The following is an 18,882-nucleotide window of genomic DNA, read 5'->3' as shown; positions in this document are numbered from 1 at the left end:
CCCCTGGTCACACAGCACTCATCGTCCAGGACTGGTTTTATGAGCACGAGGATGAACTGTTGCATCTCACCTGGCTACCAAAATCACCAGCTCTCAATATTATTGAGTCTTCGTGGTCTACTTTGGAAAGAAGGCTGCGTTAACGCTATCCTCTTCCGTCATAGTCAACTCAACTTGCCACTATTTGCAGGAAGGAGTACAAGAGTTCCTTGAAAACCATACAGGAACCGCGCGACTGCTACGGTCGCAGGCTCGAATCCTGCCTCGGGCATGGATGTGTGTGATGTCCTTAGGTTTAAGTAGTTCTAAGTTCTATGGGACTGATGACTTCAGATGTTAAGTCCCATAGTGCTCAGAGCCATTTGAACCATTTTGAACCTTGTAACTTCAACTGTTACCGTGTACAGCCATTGTCACTGTTCGTCAGTATCTAGAAGAGAGAAACCTATGTATGGAAGAGAACCCATCCAATTGGCACATTCACATTCAAGAGCTCCGTTACATTTACAACTTCTTAGGTTACCAAAAAGTATTCACGTGTAATTTCTACGCCAGTAACGACTTTTAGTAACTGAAATAAAGAGTAACGGATACTCTGTAACGGGTATGTGTCTCGACAGTACCGAATGCATGATTTACAAAATTTAGTCGTTACATTTGTAGCGCTAGTGGGAACATACTCAGCTAAGTGGAATGTCATGGCAAACAACGAGCAATACTTTCTATCGTTATGATGGGCTGGTGTGTGTTGTTGCAGCGGGCCGCGGAGGCTGCGTGGTGGACAAGGCACGTCGCAACTGGTGCCCACACTGCCGCCTGCAGAAGTGCTTCGCCGTCCGCATGAACACTTCAGGTCAGTACCTGCATCTCGTCTCTGATAGCAACGAGCCAGATGGGTAGCCAGCGAGAAGTACGCCACGACAGCAGCCAGTCGCCACCACCCACCCTTACAAAAAACATTACGCTCTTCGCAACTTCGACTGAAAGGTGCGCTGGCCTTTGGCGCTGTGGCAGAGCTTTGCATGGTCTTATGGACCTCGATATTTTCTTCATCATGTCGTTGGGAGGGCGGGAATCTGTCACCTTCCAGGGGAACAGCTCCTTGACACCTGTATGCGGGACGGAGACAATCTGGCGGCCGCTCCATTATACTCTGGTGAACATTCACGTGGCATCCATGGGTCCAGTTGAGTTCGTACAAGGCACCATGACGGCTAGAGTATCGTACACTGGTTGCAGACCAAGTGCACTCCTTCATGACGATCATGTTTTCCGACGGCGGTGGTATTTTTCAATAAGATAATGTGCCATGTCAAAACTCCAGGAGTGTGATAGATCGGTTCGAGGAACACAATGGTGAGTTCCAATTGATGTGCAGAACCCCCCCCCCTCCCAATTCGCCAGATCTGAACCCGATCGAACATATGTGGGATGTGACTGAACGTGGCGTCAGAGCTCATTGCCCCCCTCCCCGGAATTTACGGGAATTAGGTGACTCGTGTGTGCAGATGTAGTTCCAGCTCCCTCCAGCGACCGACCAAGGCCTCATGATTCCATGCCCCGACGCGTTGCCGCTGTCATCCGTGGTACAGGTGGGCATACCTGCTATTAGGTGATGATGATGAAGTCCCATACTCCTTAACAGAGCGTAGGCGAACGATGCGGGAGACCTGCACCGCCGTACTAGGCAAGGTCCTAGTGGAGGTGGTTTGCCATTGCCCTCCTCCGACCGAAATGGTGATGAATGATGATGATGAAGACGACACAACAACACCCAGTCATCTCGAGGCAGGTGAAAATTCGTGACCCCGCCGGGAATCGGACCCGGGACTCCGTGCTCGAGAAGCGAGAACGCTACCGCGAGACCACGAGCTGCGGACTGCTATTAGGTAGGTGGTCATAATGTTCTGTCTGATCAGTGTACATACACGAACATTCATCGTGAACCATTCTATCTTCTACGGAAAACCGTATCAAAATCAGTACAGTATCGTTGTTCCTGAAATTAGCCATCACATACAGACAGAAAAACTCGGCAGGGAACTTCATTTCATATTATGTGCGGGAAATATGTATACATTTATAGATTCGCGTCAATCTTAGCTGTTCTCTGGAGTTGGGGCAGCTGTCTACTTTACCGCTTTTGCCGCCAGACAGCGATTCCTCCTTGGCAGACCAGCTTGTACCTGCCATCTTGTCACAAGATGTCACTCCAAATGCAAATTAAATATGGAACAAGTAACAGTGCATACTCGTATATTAATTTTCCCGAGGTCTAGGGGGGTCAGACGGCTGGTTGCCCTCTGCAATAAAAAAACTGAGTGAATGTATCAACGATAAACTTGAACGGTAGTCGTGGGACGTCCGCCCCAAACAAGTACAACGAACACGAACAAAATGGGATTAAAAAAGAAAAGGGGTTAGCTTCTTTGATTAGTAAACAAAACGTACTCGGTTCCGGGTTCGAAACCCGCCACTGCTTCAATTTTGATTAATAAGACGTCCGGCATAAGAAGTCACCCTCATTCTGCCAACGGCAGGGAGAGACAGAGGTTCAGGGCACTCTCTTGTCCTAGGGGTGGAAAACTACCCCTAAAGGCGGAAGAAACAGCTATGATCAAAGGCATGAGGATGCAGAAGGCAATGGAAACCACTGCATTAAAAACACGTAACGCGCATCCACAGGACATGTGGCCTGTAATTGAAAAACCCCATTCGGATCTCTGGGAGGAGACTGCCAAGGAGGAGATGACCATGAGAAAAAGATTGAATAATCAATGAAAAGATAATGTTCAACGAGTCGGGGCGTGGAATGTCAAAAGCTTGAACGTGGTATGGGAAACTAGAAAATCTGATAAGGAAATGCAGAGGCTCAATCTGGCTATACTAGGGCGAGTGAAGTGAAATGGAAAGAAGACAAGGATTTCTGGTCACACGAGTATAGGGTAATACGAACAGCAGCAGAAAATGGTATAACGGGGATAGGATTCTTTATGAATAGGAAGGTAGGACAGAGAGTGTGTTACTGTGAACAGTTCAGTGATAGGGTTGTTCTTATTAGAATCGACAGCAAACCAACACCGACAGCGATAGTTCAGGTATACATGCCGACGTCGCAAGCTGAAGATGAAGAGATAGAGAAGTATATGAGGATATTCAAAGAGTAATACAGTATGTAAAGGGAGATGAAAAACTAATAGTCATGGGAGACTGGAATCCAGTTTTAGGGGAAGGAGTAGATGAAAAGGTTACAGGAGAATATCGGCTTGGGACAAGGAATGAGAGAGGAGAAAGACTAAATGAGTTCTGTAATAAATTTCAGCTAGTGATAGCGAATATTCTTTTAAACAATCACAAGAGGAGAAGGTATACTTGGAAAAGGCCGGGTGATACTGGAAGGTTTCAGTTAGATTACATCATCATGGTCATTCCGAAAACAGATACTGGATTGTAAGGCGTACCCAGGAGCAGATATACTCAGATCACAATATAGTAGTGATGAAGAGTAGGCTGAAGTTCAAGACATTAGTCAGGAAGAATCAATACGCAAAGAAGTGGGATACGGAAGTACTAAGGAATGACGAGATACGTTTGAAGTTCTCTAACGCTATAGATACAGCAATAAGGAATAGCTCAGTAGGCCGTACAGTTGAAGAGGAATGGACATCTCTAGAAAGGGCCATCACGGAAGTTGGAAAGAAAAACATAGGTACAAAGAAGGTAACCGCGAAGGAACCATGGGTAACAGATGAAATATTTAAGCTGATCGATGAAAGGAAGAAGCACAAAAATATTCAGGGAAATTCAGGAATACAGAAATACAAGTCGCTGAGGAATGAAATAAACAGGAAGCGCAAGAAACCTAAGACAAAGTGGCTATATGAAAAATGTGAAGAAATCGAAAAAGAATGACAGGCTCAGCATACAGGAAAGCCAAAACAACCTTCGGTGACGTTAAAAGCAAGGTTGATAACATTAAGAGTCCAACGGGAATTCCACTGTTAAATTCAGAGGAGAAAGAGAGAGAGAGAGAGAGAGAAAGAGAGAGAGAGTGGGTAGGTGGAAAGAATACACTGAGAGTCCCTACGAGGAGGAAGATTTGTCTGATGCGATAGAGAAGTCGATCAGGAGTTGATTTAGAAAAGATAGAGGATCCAGTATTACAATCAGAATTTAAAAGAGCTTTGGAGGACTTTAGATCCAATAAGGCAGAAGGGGTAGATAACATTCCATCATAATTTCTAAAATCATTGGGAGAAGTGGCAACAAAACGACTATTCACATTGGTGTGTAGAATGTATACCATCTGCCTTTCGGAAAAATATCATCCACACAATTCAGAAGATTGCAAGAGCTGACAAGTTCGAGAATTATCGCACAATCAGCTTAACAGCTCTTGCACCCAAGTTGCTGACAAGAATAATATACATAAGAGTGGAAAGGAAAATTGAGTATGTGCTAGACGACGATCAGTTTGACTTTAGAAAGGTAAAGGCACAAGAGAGGTAATTCTGACGTTTCGGTCGATGATGGAAGCAAGACTAAAGAAAAATCAAGAGACGTTCATAGCATTTGTCGACCTGGAAAAAGCATTCGATAGTATAAAATGAAGACGATGTTCTAAGTTTTGAGAAAAATAGGAGTAAACTGTAGGGAGAGACGTGTAATATGCAACATGTACAAGAGCCAAGAGGGAATAATAAGAGTGGACGACCAAGAACGAAGTGCTCGGATTAAAAAGGGTAGAGTGGGGTGTAGCCTTTCGCCCCTACTGTTCAATCTGTACATCGAAGAAGCAATGATAGAAATAAAAGGAATATTCTTGAGTGGAATTAAAATTCAAGGTGAAAGGATACCAATGATACGATTGACTGATGAAATTGCTATCCTGAGGGAAAATGAGGAAGAATTACATGATCTGCTGAATGGAATGATGAATCCAATGAGTACAGAATACAGACTGAGAATAAATCTGAGAAAGACGAAAGTAATGAGAAGTAGCAGAAATGAGAACAACGAAAAACTTAACACCTGGTCACGAAGTAGATGAAGTTAAGGAATTATGCTTCCCAGGAAGTAAAATAACCAATGACGGACGGAGGAAGAAGGACATCAAAAGCAGACTAGCAATGGAAAAAGGGGCATTTATGGCCAAGAGAAGTCTACTAGTATGAAACAGGCCTTAATTTGAGGGAGACATTTCTGAGAATGTACGTCTGGAGGACAGCATTGTATGGTAGTGAAACATGGACTGTGGGAAAACCGGAGCAGAAGAGAATCGAAGCATTTGAGATGTGTGCTACAGATGAATGATGAGAATTAGGTGGAGTGATAAGGTAAGGAATAAGGAGATTCTGCGTAGAATCGGAGAGGAAAGGAGTATGTGAAAAACACTGATAAGGCGATGGGACAGGACTATAGGACACCTGTTAAGACATCAGGGAATGACTTCCTTGGTACTAGATGGAGTTGCACAGGGCAAAAACTGTAGAGGAAGACAGAGACTGGAAAACAGCCAGCAAATAATTGAGGACGGAGGTTGCAAGTGCTACTCTGAGATGAAGGTTTTGGCACAATAGAGAAATTTGTGGCGTGCCGCATCAAATCAGTCAGAAGACTCATGACCAAAAAGCCTCGTATATTACACTCCCATCAATTACCATAATTATGAATTACATACACAAAACTTTCTAGTCAATCAGCCTATCTATTAATGAAAACTATCGAAATCTCTACAGTAGTTCCTGAGATTGTCTTTTACGTAAAGATAGAAAAATGCTGAGGGGGACTTTAATTTACAATATGTGTAGATACAGAGGAAACTCCAAATTATCTGTATGAACGCGACCAGGAGACTTCACGGATTGCTGAAACGCACGCATGATCCAAAATACATATGTTTTTACTGGAGTATGGTGTTTAGCGTTTTTACAAAATAGGCTTATGCTACATGTTACATTTGAAAGCCCATTGAATTTCTCACGCGTCACCCGCCGAAAACTGATGTTATTATTTACTTCCGGTTTACATTCGGGAAGCGACGTCAAATTTCTATAAGTTTTATTCAGTTTTTTATGGACGACGGTTTTCTTTTTCCTGTGCATCAAAGCATCTATATAGTGAAACGAATTGTGTCCTGCATTCTCTAACAACGGATTAACTCATTTAGTTCCTAAATCGCCTCGTTTCGTTCTCTTCCTCTATCGAGCGCACGTTATTCACTACACCAGCTTCACACAGCTGCTCAAACCCAAATTCACAGGTATCGCCAATTAGCCACTCGCGGATGTTTTTATTTCTATTTCTGAAATGTATCGGAGGTTTTTGATGGAAACAGTCAGTTGGATCCGCCTATTTGAAGTTCCTCTTCTCCTTCTTTCGCCGCAGCAAGTCCGAGTCAGTGACTGAAATGTCGCTAAGCCTCTGGCAACAGAAAAACCGCCGTGTGTGTTTAAAGTCTGGTTTACATCGAAGGGAACACAGGCGAACAAGCATCAACGAACGAGAATTGACACTGGTTAAGCGCTAGCCGAGAGCACAATCGATCGTATTCGTTTCCCATTCGCTGCTGTTCACTCGTGTTTCCCCTGGTAATCTGTCTTTAAGTGCACCATCGACGATAGTTCGCTTTATATTACCTTCGACGTTAACAGGACAGGAATGTTCCGCCTACTCTGGTGCCTACTTTTATTGTTGACATGGGTTGCGTGAGCGATGCGGCGGACAGAAGAGAATGTAATGTTGTTGATACAAGAATATAGATGTCACAGATTCTTCTTGGACCCAAGAGATGCACAGTACAAATGTTGAAGGAAAGAAATATGATTGATAGAACATTGCTAGAACACTCAAACATCCCAATGGGGCGAAACTGAGCGGATAAGCACAAGTTTTGTTTTTCTTTTTACTAAAAGGGGAGATGCACAATAATTATCGTTTAAAGTAAAATTGTACGCGAATGCGAGGATATTCAATGTTTATCTTACAAACTCTCAGGGATGATGGAGAAGAGTAACTGTAGTTATTTGGAGTAGGATCCAGAAATGACGGAACCTAAAGTTAGAAGCGAAAATCGTCCCGATACTTCTGACAGTGGAACCATTCTACTGCAAGCTCTTCGCTTTTCATACGAGGGTTGTAACTTTAACTGTGGCAAATATTTATTTACAGCTCATACAAAATAGGTAGGTGTTTCAAAGTTTTACTGACCTTCAAAGCAGTCACCAGCATTGTGTATAACCTGTTGCCAGCGATGTGGAAATTGTAGGATATTTTTAGCAGTGCCAGTTGTGTTGACAGTTCGAGCGGCGCGGTCTATTGCCCGATCAATTTGTAGCAGTTCTGAAGCGAATAACGTGAAGTGTTTCCTTCAGTTTAAAAATCGAGTTGAACTCACGAGGGCTTAAGTCAGGGGAGTGCAGTAAGTGGTATACTGCTTAGCAGCCCCATCAGTCAAACAAATCAGTAACCGCTTGCACTGTACGTGCTTGAGCATTCTCTTGCAAAAAGATGGTCAGGTCCTGCAGAAAGTGACACCACTTCTGTCTCTAAGCTGGTCGTAGGCTGTGTTCCAAAAATGAACAGCATCAAACCAGTGTTCACTACAATCGTTTGCTCTAGAGAAAACGGAGGAGAATAATAGCTAAAGAGCACAGCCTGTGAATGTTGCATTCTTTTTTTGCCGTAATAATCGGCTCCCAGGATACAGCATTATAAACATTACACAATTAGAGCCACGATACAAAACTTTGATATACTGAGAGGATTATTTCAGGCAGGGTAATTCAGCTGCCCCCACAGCTGTCGTTTTAGGCAATGTTACTTCTGTCCTTCGCGAGATTTTCATGTTCTCCCGCTTGCTCCGCGCAAAGAAAAAACGAACGGAAACTTTTTTGTAGGAAGTTTCGTGTAGTTACATTTTTTATTGGGTTACGTTTACGCTGGAGGCAACAGTTTTGGAGTTATTCAAGAAAAAAACGTACAAAAGTGACCTTCAAACGCACCTAAACCCCCACACTCATCCCCCACCATCAGGATTTCTAGGGTGTTATTCGTGGCAGTGTACAAATATATATGAACACTGGTTTAATGTATTTGCGATTGCTCATTTTCTAAGCAATTGTCTCTATGTTTACCATTTCGTTGGGCCATGCTTTTCTGTTCCGCCGCAAAGAGCACTATTATTTATAGTTTTTGACCCATTGTGGTTGCAACACCTACAATTGAATCCAACTTGGATGGCAAGCCTAACTTTCGCGAGCGGGATTTGCGCATAGTACCATCATCCGCAATTTCGACTTTATAAGGCTTCGGGCCTAACATCAGTTTAGCTATGGAAATCCATGTTAATGCTCCTACATGTCGAAAAAAAAGTTTAGAAACAGGTTCTTTTATCGGCAGTATTCATGAATGAAATAATGGAGCTAGGCCTTAAATTAACTACTAGTCAGGTTCAAGAATGTTCGCTCGCGCTGCGTGGAACAATGTCGGAGCGCAACGTTCGAAATGGAACATCAATGCTACGTGTTTCACCATTACAGAAATTCTTTCTTGCGACATCTGTTACTACAATTAAATGAAATCTGAACGGTTTTATTCTATAATTGCTAATAACTTTTAAAGCTGAAATTTCTACCAATAAACCTCAATGTGCAATTTGCTACAGCGATGACCAAAAAAAAAAAAAAAAAAAAAGTAATTCATGAGCTTGCGATTTGGATCCAGCGGTGTTTGTGATTGGATTCTTTCTTATTTCCACCTGGACTTTCTCTTGTCTGCATTAGTCCGGGTTCAACAATTCCATGTAACAAAAATTTCAGAAGTATTAATACACAGAAGAACATGTGATCGCAGATATTTGAAATCGCTAAGATCAACTAATCACTAATTAAACCTAATGACAGATTGAGTATTACAAAATTTCAGTACTGGGACAGAAGATTATAATTTTTGGACAAAAACTTCATAATATCAATTGAGTAATTTTACCTACACGAAATTTTGTTTATGTAGTTACCTTTCATTGTCTGATCATCGTATGAGTTATTTGATATGCGCCCTCTTATAAGTGTACGAATCGTTTCTCTCAGTGTTATAATTGCGCCAGTGATCTGGTTTTTCATCTGATCGAGAAGTAAACTTTGTGTTCGTTTTCTACTTCTCCCCACAGAAGAAGACAATTGAACTGAAGAAGAAGACAATTGAACTGAAAGCATAACAAGAGATGTTAATTTTTTTATATAATCTATGCTTCACTAAATCTTTATTCGGAAATGGTCATTTTAACATAAGTATTAAATACTACCAAAATCACTTAATAACAACAATGGAGGCGGAAAAGGACATGTAGTACATACAGTAGCAGTAAATTTTAAGAGTAAATTCAAGTAATTAAAAAAAACGAATTGGTCAAGTGCGAGTTGGCCCGCATCTCGTGGTCGTGCGGTAGCGTACTCACTTCCCACGCCCGGGTTCCCGGGTTCGATTCCCGGCGGGGTCAGGGATTTTCTCTGCCTCGTGATGGGTGGGTGTTGTGTGCTGTCCTTAGGTTAGTTAGGTTTAAGTAGTTCTAAGTTCTAGGGGACTGATGACCATAGATGTTAAGTCCCATAGTGCTCAGAGCCATTTGAACCATTTTGAACCAAGTGCGAGTTGGACTCGGCGCTGAATAGCTTATAAATAGTACGTCCATCCGGGGAATTCAAAATTTAGATGATCTTTTTCCTGTTATCGATATCGATACTGACATAGATACCAATCCTGGGAATTCCAAGACTGCATCAAAAAATTTACTTTAGTTCCGGAGACAAGCCCAGACGTACAAAAAGAAGCAAGCAGGCGACTACAGTTTATATACAAAGAGAGAAAAGATATAGTAAAATATTTTTATTTACTTACTAACTGTAAGACATGAGTACAACTTACAATTTATGTTAGCAGGCGGCAATATTTTTCTATTATGCTTTTGATGAATGATTAATGTAATGTAATTTCTAATGGCAAAAAGATATGTTTATTTGATATAATTCTAATTTAAGAATTTTTAGATTATTCCTTTAATTTTACTGTGGAACCTTCGTTTCAGCCAAAGTTCATGATTTTAGGTCAACGGGAAGTACCCTAAGGATTTTGATGAGTGAGTTTGCATGTATCAAAATGTGTAATATAAATGGCGGTATCTTTTAATTGCATTGACTTAGAAGCTTATATTTTTCACGCTGTCGAGGGACTGTTAACCTTAGTATGTGACATAAGTTTGAACTTGATACGTCTACTCGTTCCTGTGGAAAAAGGATCTTAACTGATGGACAGACAGACAGACGGATAAAAGGTAACAAATAATTTTTTCGTGTAATATAATTACAAATTGACAATTTTCGGATTTTTTTACCTTTACTTGTACACTAAAACTTTGTTTCTTGACACATTTCACGATTCTAGGCCGACGGTAAGTATCCTATAGGTTTTAATGAGTGATTTTGCAAGTATGAAAATGTACGACATAAATGGTCGCAGCTTTTAAGCATATTGTCTTAGAAGGTTATACTTTTTACGCCTCCAAGGGAACGTATGTGACATAAGTTTCAACTTGTTACATCTATCCATTCCTGAGGAAAAGGATTATTAATGGTCGGCCAGACAGACAGACAGACGAAAGGACGGCCAACAAAGGGATCCTCCGAGGGTTCCATTTTTACCGGTTGAGGCACGATACAGTAAAAATGAAAAAAAAAAAATAAATAAATAAAGACAACTGACATGTCGGTGCTTGTGTCGATGTCATAATTGCATAACAAATCTCACTGTCAAAAAGAACTTTTTTAAGGAGACTGTATTACGAAATTTTGTTCTTCCATTGTTGTAACTAGAAGTGAGTGTATGACGTAAAAAATATGTGTATATATTTTATGTAGCTGAAGCGAAAGGGCATTCGTAGTACTGTGGTAGACGTGCCCTTTGTGCACAGCAGTAAAGACGGACGGGAACGGATTTCTTTGTGCGGTCCGAGTCGTATAAGCCCAGAAACTTGAGCGTGTCACGCCGAAGGCAATGTGGTGCGAACCGAGTCCAGATAATAAAGATTTACGGCCACGACGGAACAGAAGCCATGAATCATTGAAAAGGCGCCAACATCGAAGTGGCGGGAGGGCGTAACTCGACAATTGAGCGACCGTCTGCTCGGAGCGCCACCCATTAGCGGTGACTGGAGTGCAGCGGTGGGGGCAGCGGCGGCACGCGCGCCTGCCAATCAGAGGCCAGCGCCGCCCGATGAATTATGCAGCGGCGCATTTGTCAATGTTTATCGGCCGGCCGTGTAGTTAAGGCGCAGGTGGCGAGAGGTCGCACGTGGCGCTCCACGCTTACCCCCTCTGACTCAGCTCGCAGCTTGTTGATCGTTTTGTTTCGCGTGTGCACGCGCCCTGCCACTGGAACAATTGCTGGCGCGGCACTGATTTGTAATTACGGCAGCCCAGTCAATAAACAGCGCCAACGACAATCACAATTCAAATGAGCACATAGACAAGGATAACAGGAAGTCCTCGCTGAACATTTTAGATTGTGTGGCGACTATCGACAGCCACGACGTCGATAGCCATGCTTTCTTCGTATTAGCTTGTTTGACTCTATCTTAGACGGTGGCCATATTGGTTATTTGTAGGTACGTCCTGTTATTCTGTTCCTAGTTACGTGTAATAATAGTGTACTACAGCCTTAAGTGTTATTTGAATCTACTCTCCACCGTGTGTAGTGCTTGAATACCCTTTGATCATTCTTCTCTGGTGCCTATTTCATATTCTCATGATTTTTGAATGTGATTCTACGCTCTACGCCCTAGAATACATAGGGGTTCTTTTTATGCATTTCATTTTCTCCACATAAACACGCAACAAAAACGAAATTTAGTCTTCATTTCACAAGAAATAAATCCGCTATTTTGCATTTCCCCTCCATTTCTACTTTTGTATTACTTCTCCATATTTTATTCAAAAGACGTCGTAATTTATAGTTTATGGGCTAATTAATTACGATTATCAGGTCTCGAATGGTACGTCCCATACAAAATAAGTGAAAAATGCCCTGTTTTACACCTTATACTGGCATTACCAGGTTGGTGGGAAGCACAAATTGGTACCAACTGCAATCGTAAATTTTACGAGGGTTTAGTAATGTAGGGTCAACATATTACACGAAGAGCGAGGTTCCCGACACTCGGAAGTTACTTCTGTTTCTGCGATGACTCATTCAAGATATCACACTGCGTCCTCCATACCAAGAAATCCTCACTCCAGTCACAAATTTCACTTGATACCACATAAAATAGTAGTTTTGACGATTAGCTTAGATGTGGTGGTGAAAAAATGGTTCAAATGGTTCTGAGCACTATGGGACTTACTTCTGAGGTCATCAGTCCCCTAGAACTTAGAACTACTTAAACCTAACTAACCTAAGGACATCACACACATCCATGCCCGAGGCAGGATTCGAACCTGCCACCGTAGCGGTCGCGCGGTTCCAGACTGTAGCGCCTAGAACCGCTCGGCTACTCCGGCCGGCTGTGGTGGTGAGTCAAATGCTTTTTGAAAATGAAGAAATACTGCATCTACCTGTCTACTTTGATCCAAGGCTTTCAGTTAACATGTCAGTGAGAAAACTGCGAGTTGGGTTTGACATGTTCCATGTTTTCGGAGTCTATGCTGGTTGGCATCGAAGAGGTCATTCTCTTCGAGATACCTCATCATATCTGAGATCAGAATACATCCTGAGATCTACAACAAATCGATGTTAAGGATAACGGACAGTAGTTTTGTAGCCGGCCGTTGTGACCGAGCCGTTCTAGGCGCTTCAGTCCGGAACCGCGCTGCTGCTACGGTCGCAGGTTCGAATCCTGCCTGGGGCATGGATGTGTGTACTGTCCTTAGGTTAGTTAGGTTTAAGTAGTTCTAAGTCCCAAAGTGCTCAGAGCCATTTGAAACATTTGGTAGTTTTGTGGACCATTTCTACCGCCCTGCTTGTACATGGGCGTGGCTTGCATTTTCTTCTAAATACTGAGCGCTTCTTTTTGTTCGAAGGATCTGTGGAAATGATAGTTAAAAGAAGTACTAACTAAGCAGCAAAGTCATCATAGAATCTGATAAGGATTCTATCGGTCCCTGAAGTTGTGTTAAACTTAAGTTATTTCAGGTGTTCCTTAACACCACTAACATTAATATCTGTTTCGGTCATCTTTGGTATTGTAACGTAGCAAATTATTGCTAGTTGTCTTCTTGCATTGAAAGCGTAGCTTGTAGTGGAGCCGGGAGAAGAGCATATTTTGGTTCTCACGCTGACACAGCTGACTTTGGCTACTGGGCCGAGCGAGCCTTGTACTTGATTGCTGCTGCGTGCGGTACGCTACACATACTCTCTATGAATCTGAAGAAGTACTATTAAATATTAATCGATCTTTTTCATACTTTGTACCAAATTCCATGGATAACACAACCATGCTGTTAACATTTCAAATCAATAACTTCAATATTTTCGAAGATATGAAACACGTAATAACCGTGCTGGCATTGTCAAACGGTGTTAGGGACTGTAATGTATTCATCTATAGTATCACCTGAAAGTACAACCAAGAGGATAGGTTCATATAATCTAATTTTCAGGAAGTTTCATTAACACCGATTTCTGACGCAATTGGCTACATGGCCCTGAGCACTATGGGACTTAACAGCTGAGGTCATCAGTCCCCTAGAACTTAGAACTACTTAAACCTAACTAACCTAAGGACATCATACACATCCATGCCCGAGGCAGGATTTGAACCTGCGACCGTAGCGGTTGCGCGGTTCCAGACTGAAGCGCCAAGAACCGCTCGGCCACATAGGCCGGCTCTGACGCAATTAAAAGTGCTTTAGAAAAATATTATTTCATCTTTTTTTGGTTGTGTGAGTGTTTTGGAAAGACTGATAGAGTGAATGGAGGACAACATACGTAAAGTTAGAATGTGACATTTTATTAAAACTATGTAAATGTATGCGTGAAAACGTTGTTGTGCAGTAGGGTAATTTGTGGCGTATGTCCGAGTGAGCTTGATTTTGTAAAAGCCAGCCAGAAGTATTAAATTTATTAGTAATTTATTTTGTGGAAAGGAATCATATTTGTTTTCATTAAATTTTATTTAGTTTCGGAATTACGAGATTTCTAGTGTAAATTACTTGCGGTAATTTGGTTGTCTGACATTAGAAATACGGCGAGTATAGAAGTGCTCCAGATGATCTGATTGGCTGCCACTAAGAATTCAGCATTTCCCGCGAGCATGATGATAGCTTTGTGCCTCAGCTCTGAGTCAGAAAGAGTCGCACGGAAGCTGTCTTCTGGTAAACACCTATGTTAAACTGCGCTGATCAGATTTGTACCAAAATGAAGAAATTTGCCCATTTGATCGGTTCTCGTGTCGCTGTCGAAAAGCGACTACAAAGCTGAGTGTTTTGTGAAAGTTTGAGCTTTGTGAGCGATTTATTTTATGAGATATTCGCTTGTGAACCTTTCATGTTAGTACATGAACTCCACCTGGCGTGCTTCGTGCAGATAACGAGACATTACGGCGAGCACTTCCTTAACAAGAAGCCTTCTGAGCGACTGAATGTGTTAACATGCAAATAGTCGTGCGTCAGCGACTGTTTAGGACGTTCACAATATCGGGTCGGACTAAATATCTTCTGGCTGATTTCGGGCGTGGATTTTTTTACTGACACAATCATTAACGTTGCGTAATTTGTCGGGATATTGATGTCGGGATATTAAGTACGGACTTGATACCTTTTTTTTCTGGGTTTAAAGACAATAAACCAACTTAAAGGAAATTACAGATTTTTCTAACGAGTCATGTAAGAATCCGGAACACTCGGTAGTTTAACTCTCAGCTACTGCCCATGGACTGGAGTTATGTGGCCTTTCCGTGGTAGTTATTTAGTCGAATTTTCGTCAGTGCTGCTTTTATCGGCTAAACTAGTATCTACTATCGCAGAGTGAAGGGGCAGAAAACCTGAAGCCTATTCAGGTTGGTCGACAGTTTGTGTAAAAGATAGTGAGAGACCAACCAGCCCCGCCGCAGTACCAGATTGGGCCAATACTCCTTGGTTTTCCTTTTAGAGGGAACATTTGAAAACGGAGCTATGCATTTTTGCTTTTGCTTTGCTACCTTCTATGTCGATTCCTGTCTCGTCCGTGAGTGACTGGACACTGTCTCTAGTGCTTTTACATACGACCACAATTTCTTTGGTGTTTGTGAAAAAGCTTTCGGCAGTAGTCTGCTATGGTAGTCATTGAATGCTTCTCGCATTGCTCTCTTGACAGCGAAACGTGATTCATTCAGCATCTCTCTATCTACAGCCCTGTGCTTTGTTTTACACCTATTATGCAGTAGTCTCTTTTTCTTTAGAAGTCTCCTTACAGTAATTGTTTACACCGTGGAGGGTCTCTCTAATCATGGACTGTTTTACTTCATAGATATTCATCCAGTCATAGTCAGCTATTCTTTTAAACTTGAAACATAGTTTATCTACACGCTCCTCTCCTGAGCGAAAAGTTTCAAGTTCCTCGTTGAGATACGACACTACTGCTTCTTTATCAAGTTTACTGAACATGAAATCTTTCTATTTGTTTTAGTTGCTCTTTGTACTTTCGCAATCCTTGTTGCTACAATTGTTGACACCAGTTTCGAAGTGAATATCCTCAAAGAAGTCAGGTCTATTTGTTGCCGTTACATCTAGTATATTTCCACCATGCGTGTGGTTGAACAATCTGTTCCAGGTTCGTTTCAGAGGACGCACTTAGTTCTGTTTCACAGGACGTCTTGCCGCCCACCACTAACAAAACTTCAATTATCCCATTTGATTGTTGGATGATTAAAGTCCTCTCCGAAGATTACAGTGTGATTGGTGTGCTTACATACTGGCGAGCTGAGCATTTATCCATAGTTTCCTATTACAACGGTGTGTGTGTCTTATGATCGATAGGTGGATTCAATTATAATTTTATGCCCACCCTCGATGATGAGTTTTTCCCAAACAATTTCTCATACAGATTCCATTTCTATTTCTGTAGATCTGAGTTTCTCGTCTACTGGATCAAACAAATCACCTTCATTTCACATTAACCAAGCCTTTCGATACACGCTTAAATTTTCCCCATAAGTTTCACTGTTGTGAACTTGAGGTTTTAACCATCTTTCTGTACCTACAAGGAGGGACCCGACGTTGGGATCAGAAATTTACTTCAAACTTTGTACGCCTTTAGTAGGCCATTAAAACAACATGATATGCAAGCAGTAAGGTGCACATCTCTGACAATTCCGAGAAAACTGCAAGAGAAGTGTTACAAGTCTATTATGTACCGGACGATAGTTCATGCTGCTCAAGTAACCAGCGTACGAGCTTCGTAAGACGAACGTGAATCGTGTACGAAGCGATAGATCGACACCCGCTCCAACGTCATTATTAATCTGTTTTTTTCTTTCATCACTAGTCACATTATTTAATTTATGACATTTGAGAGATAATATAACGAAAAAACCCACGTGTATTTGCATGAAGTTACAATTTATGTTTTCTGTGTCTGTATGACAAATACCATCCTGCACTGTGTGATGTCGAAAGCAAATCCAACGAGTAATTGTACATTACTCTTGTGGTGTGGCACATTGTGACTTACTATAATACTGATTGTGAATAATATTATTCATATCATTATTTATAGAGGTTTAAGTTGGCCTTCCAAGCCTGTCACTCGTCCTTGAAAATTTAATTACAAACAGAGAATAGTCAAATATCATACGAAATTCACTATAACTTCATGAAAATACACGTGGGACTTTTTTCATTGTATTACCTTTCAAACGTCATACAAATTAATGTGACCAGTTATGAAAAAAACATAGATTAATAAGCACGTGGGCCGGCCGCTGGTGGCCGAGCGGTTCTGGCGCTTCAGTCTGGAACCGCGCGACCGCTACGGACGCAGGTTCGAATCCTGCCTCGGGCATGGATGTGTCTGTTGTCCTTAGGTTAGTTAGGTTTAAGTAGTTCTAAGTTCTAGGGGACTTATGACCTCAGCAGTTGAGTCCCATAGTGCTCAGAGCCATTTGAACCATTTTGAATAAGCACGTGCTAACAGGATTCAAACCGTCGCCTGGTCGACGATTCGCTTGCTAAATGCGAACCACAATGGCTTCAAACGACTGGCACCTTCTCACAGGTATTAGTACATCCGTTAGATAATGGGCGGTTAAAACTTGTCTTGCGATTTTGTCGGAATTGCCAGAGTAGTGTACCTTATTACTTGCATAGTGTACCTTATTACTTGCATATTATGTTGTTTTAATGGCCTACTGAAAGTGTAAAACATTTGAAGTAAATCCTTAATCCCAACGTCCCCCCCAGGGGATCCACAACTCTTTTGTGGATACGTGTGTAGCGAGCACGGGACCCCGAGCTAATGTGGCCTTCCTTCCTTTCCGGGCTGCATACCTTCCCTTTCCGTATCCTTCCCCATCCCCCATCTTCCCCCCCCCCCCCTCACCTCTGGCTCTTTCCTTCCCCTTCTCCCCCTCTGGGGAGTATGGTTTGTGCCTACGTCCGGAGACGGACGCTTGTAAATGTACCGCCCTCTTCGCCTTCCTTGCTTGTATGTCTTCATCTTTCTTCGTCCTTCTCTTTTCCTTACCTCTTCTCCTTACCTCTTCTCTTTACCCTTGTCTCCGCTGCGGCGTTTGAGACCTCTCTTCTTTCCTTTCCCTGTCTCTTTCTTCCTCCCTGTGCGTGTCTGAAGGCCGACCCACGCACTTCCATGCGTAGCCGGTGACGGGGTAACGCGTAATTCCCCGCCCCGGGTAGACAGGTAGGACACGTACGTACCCCCTGGTAACGGCCAGGCCCAGGGAGGGGTGATTACCCGAGCTGATACCTTCCGGAAGTGCCGATTGGTCCCTCCGTCCGTTTGTCGGGAGGTGTGACCTGAGGTGTGAACAATCACCTAAGGCGGGTGTGCCCTCGGTGAGGGCCCCCACAAGGGAGGAGCGCGCCATCGGAGACGCCGGTAATCATGGGGGATTCTTCCGCAATGGTTTCCTCACCTTCCACTATGTCTGCTCACAAACGTAAGTTCACTGAGTCTCAGCCACAGACGGTTCTTCCATCGATGCCACAGTTCCTCGTTGTTTCTCGGTCTGACGAAGGTCACGACTTTTCCACGGTCAACCCTTTCATTATTCAGAAAGTTGTCGACGCAATTGCGGGTCCTGTAAAGTCTTGTTCCAGATTACGGAATGGCACCCTGTTGTTGGAAACACACAGTGCCCTCCAGGCACAAAAATTGCTGCGTACTTCTCTGCTCCACACCTTCCCTGTCCGGGTGGAACCGCACCGTACCTTCAATTCCTCGCGTGGAGTCGTTTATACACGCTCCCTCGATGGATTGTCTGACGAAGAAATTCAGCACTACCTGTCTGACCAGGGCGTCACAGCTGTTCATCGGGTTATGAAAAGGGTTGACTCGAACATCATTCCAACCCGCACTGTCTTCTTGACATTTGACAAAGTTCAACTCCCATCAAAAATCAAAGCAGGCTATGAGATAATTTCCGTTCGCCCTTATGTCCCAAACCCTATGCGTTGCTACTGATGTCAGCGGTTCAATCACACCAGCCAGTCCTGTTCCAATCCGGCCAAATGTGTTATGTGTGGCAAGGATGCCCATGAGGGTGCTTGTCCACCTCCATCCCCTCGCTGCATCAACTGTATGGGTGACCACGCTGCTTCCTCTCGAGATTGCCCCGTTTTTAAGGACGAAAAACTCATCCAGGAAATAAGAGTGAAGGAAAAGGTGTCGACCTTTGCT

At 42.7% G+C, this 18,882-nt stretch overlaps 1 protein-coding gene across 1 annotated transcript in view; it reads left to right on the top strand.

Moving 5' to 3' along the window:
- The window catches only part of LOC124775279 (nuclear receptor subfamily 2 group E member 1), a 103,262-nt gene that overhangs the window by 37,750 nt on the left and 46,630 nt on the right, over nt 1-18,882 (top strand). The window contains exon 4 of the mRNA XM_047250117.1: nt 758-853. Coding sequence (XP_047106073.1) covers nt 758-853 — 96 coding nt within the window. The remainder of the gene's footprint in view (nt 1-757; nt 854-18,882) is intronic.

This window comes from Schistocerca piceifrons, chromosome 2 (genome assembly GCF_021461385.2).
Source record: "Schistocerca piceifrons isolate TAMUIC-IGC-003096 chromosome 2, iqSchPice1.1, whole genome shotgun sequence".
NCBI lineage: Eukaryota > Metazoa > Arthropoda > Insecta > Orthoptera > Acrididae > Schistocerca > Schistocerca piceifrons.
This window is presented reverse-complemented; position numbering and strand designations above follow the sequence as displayed.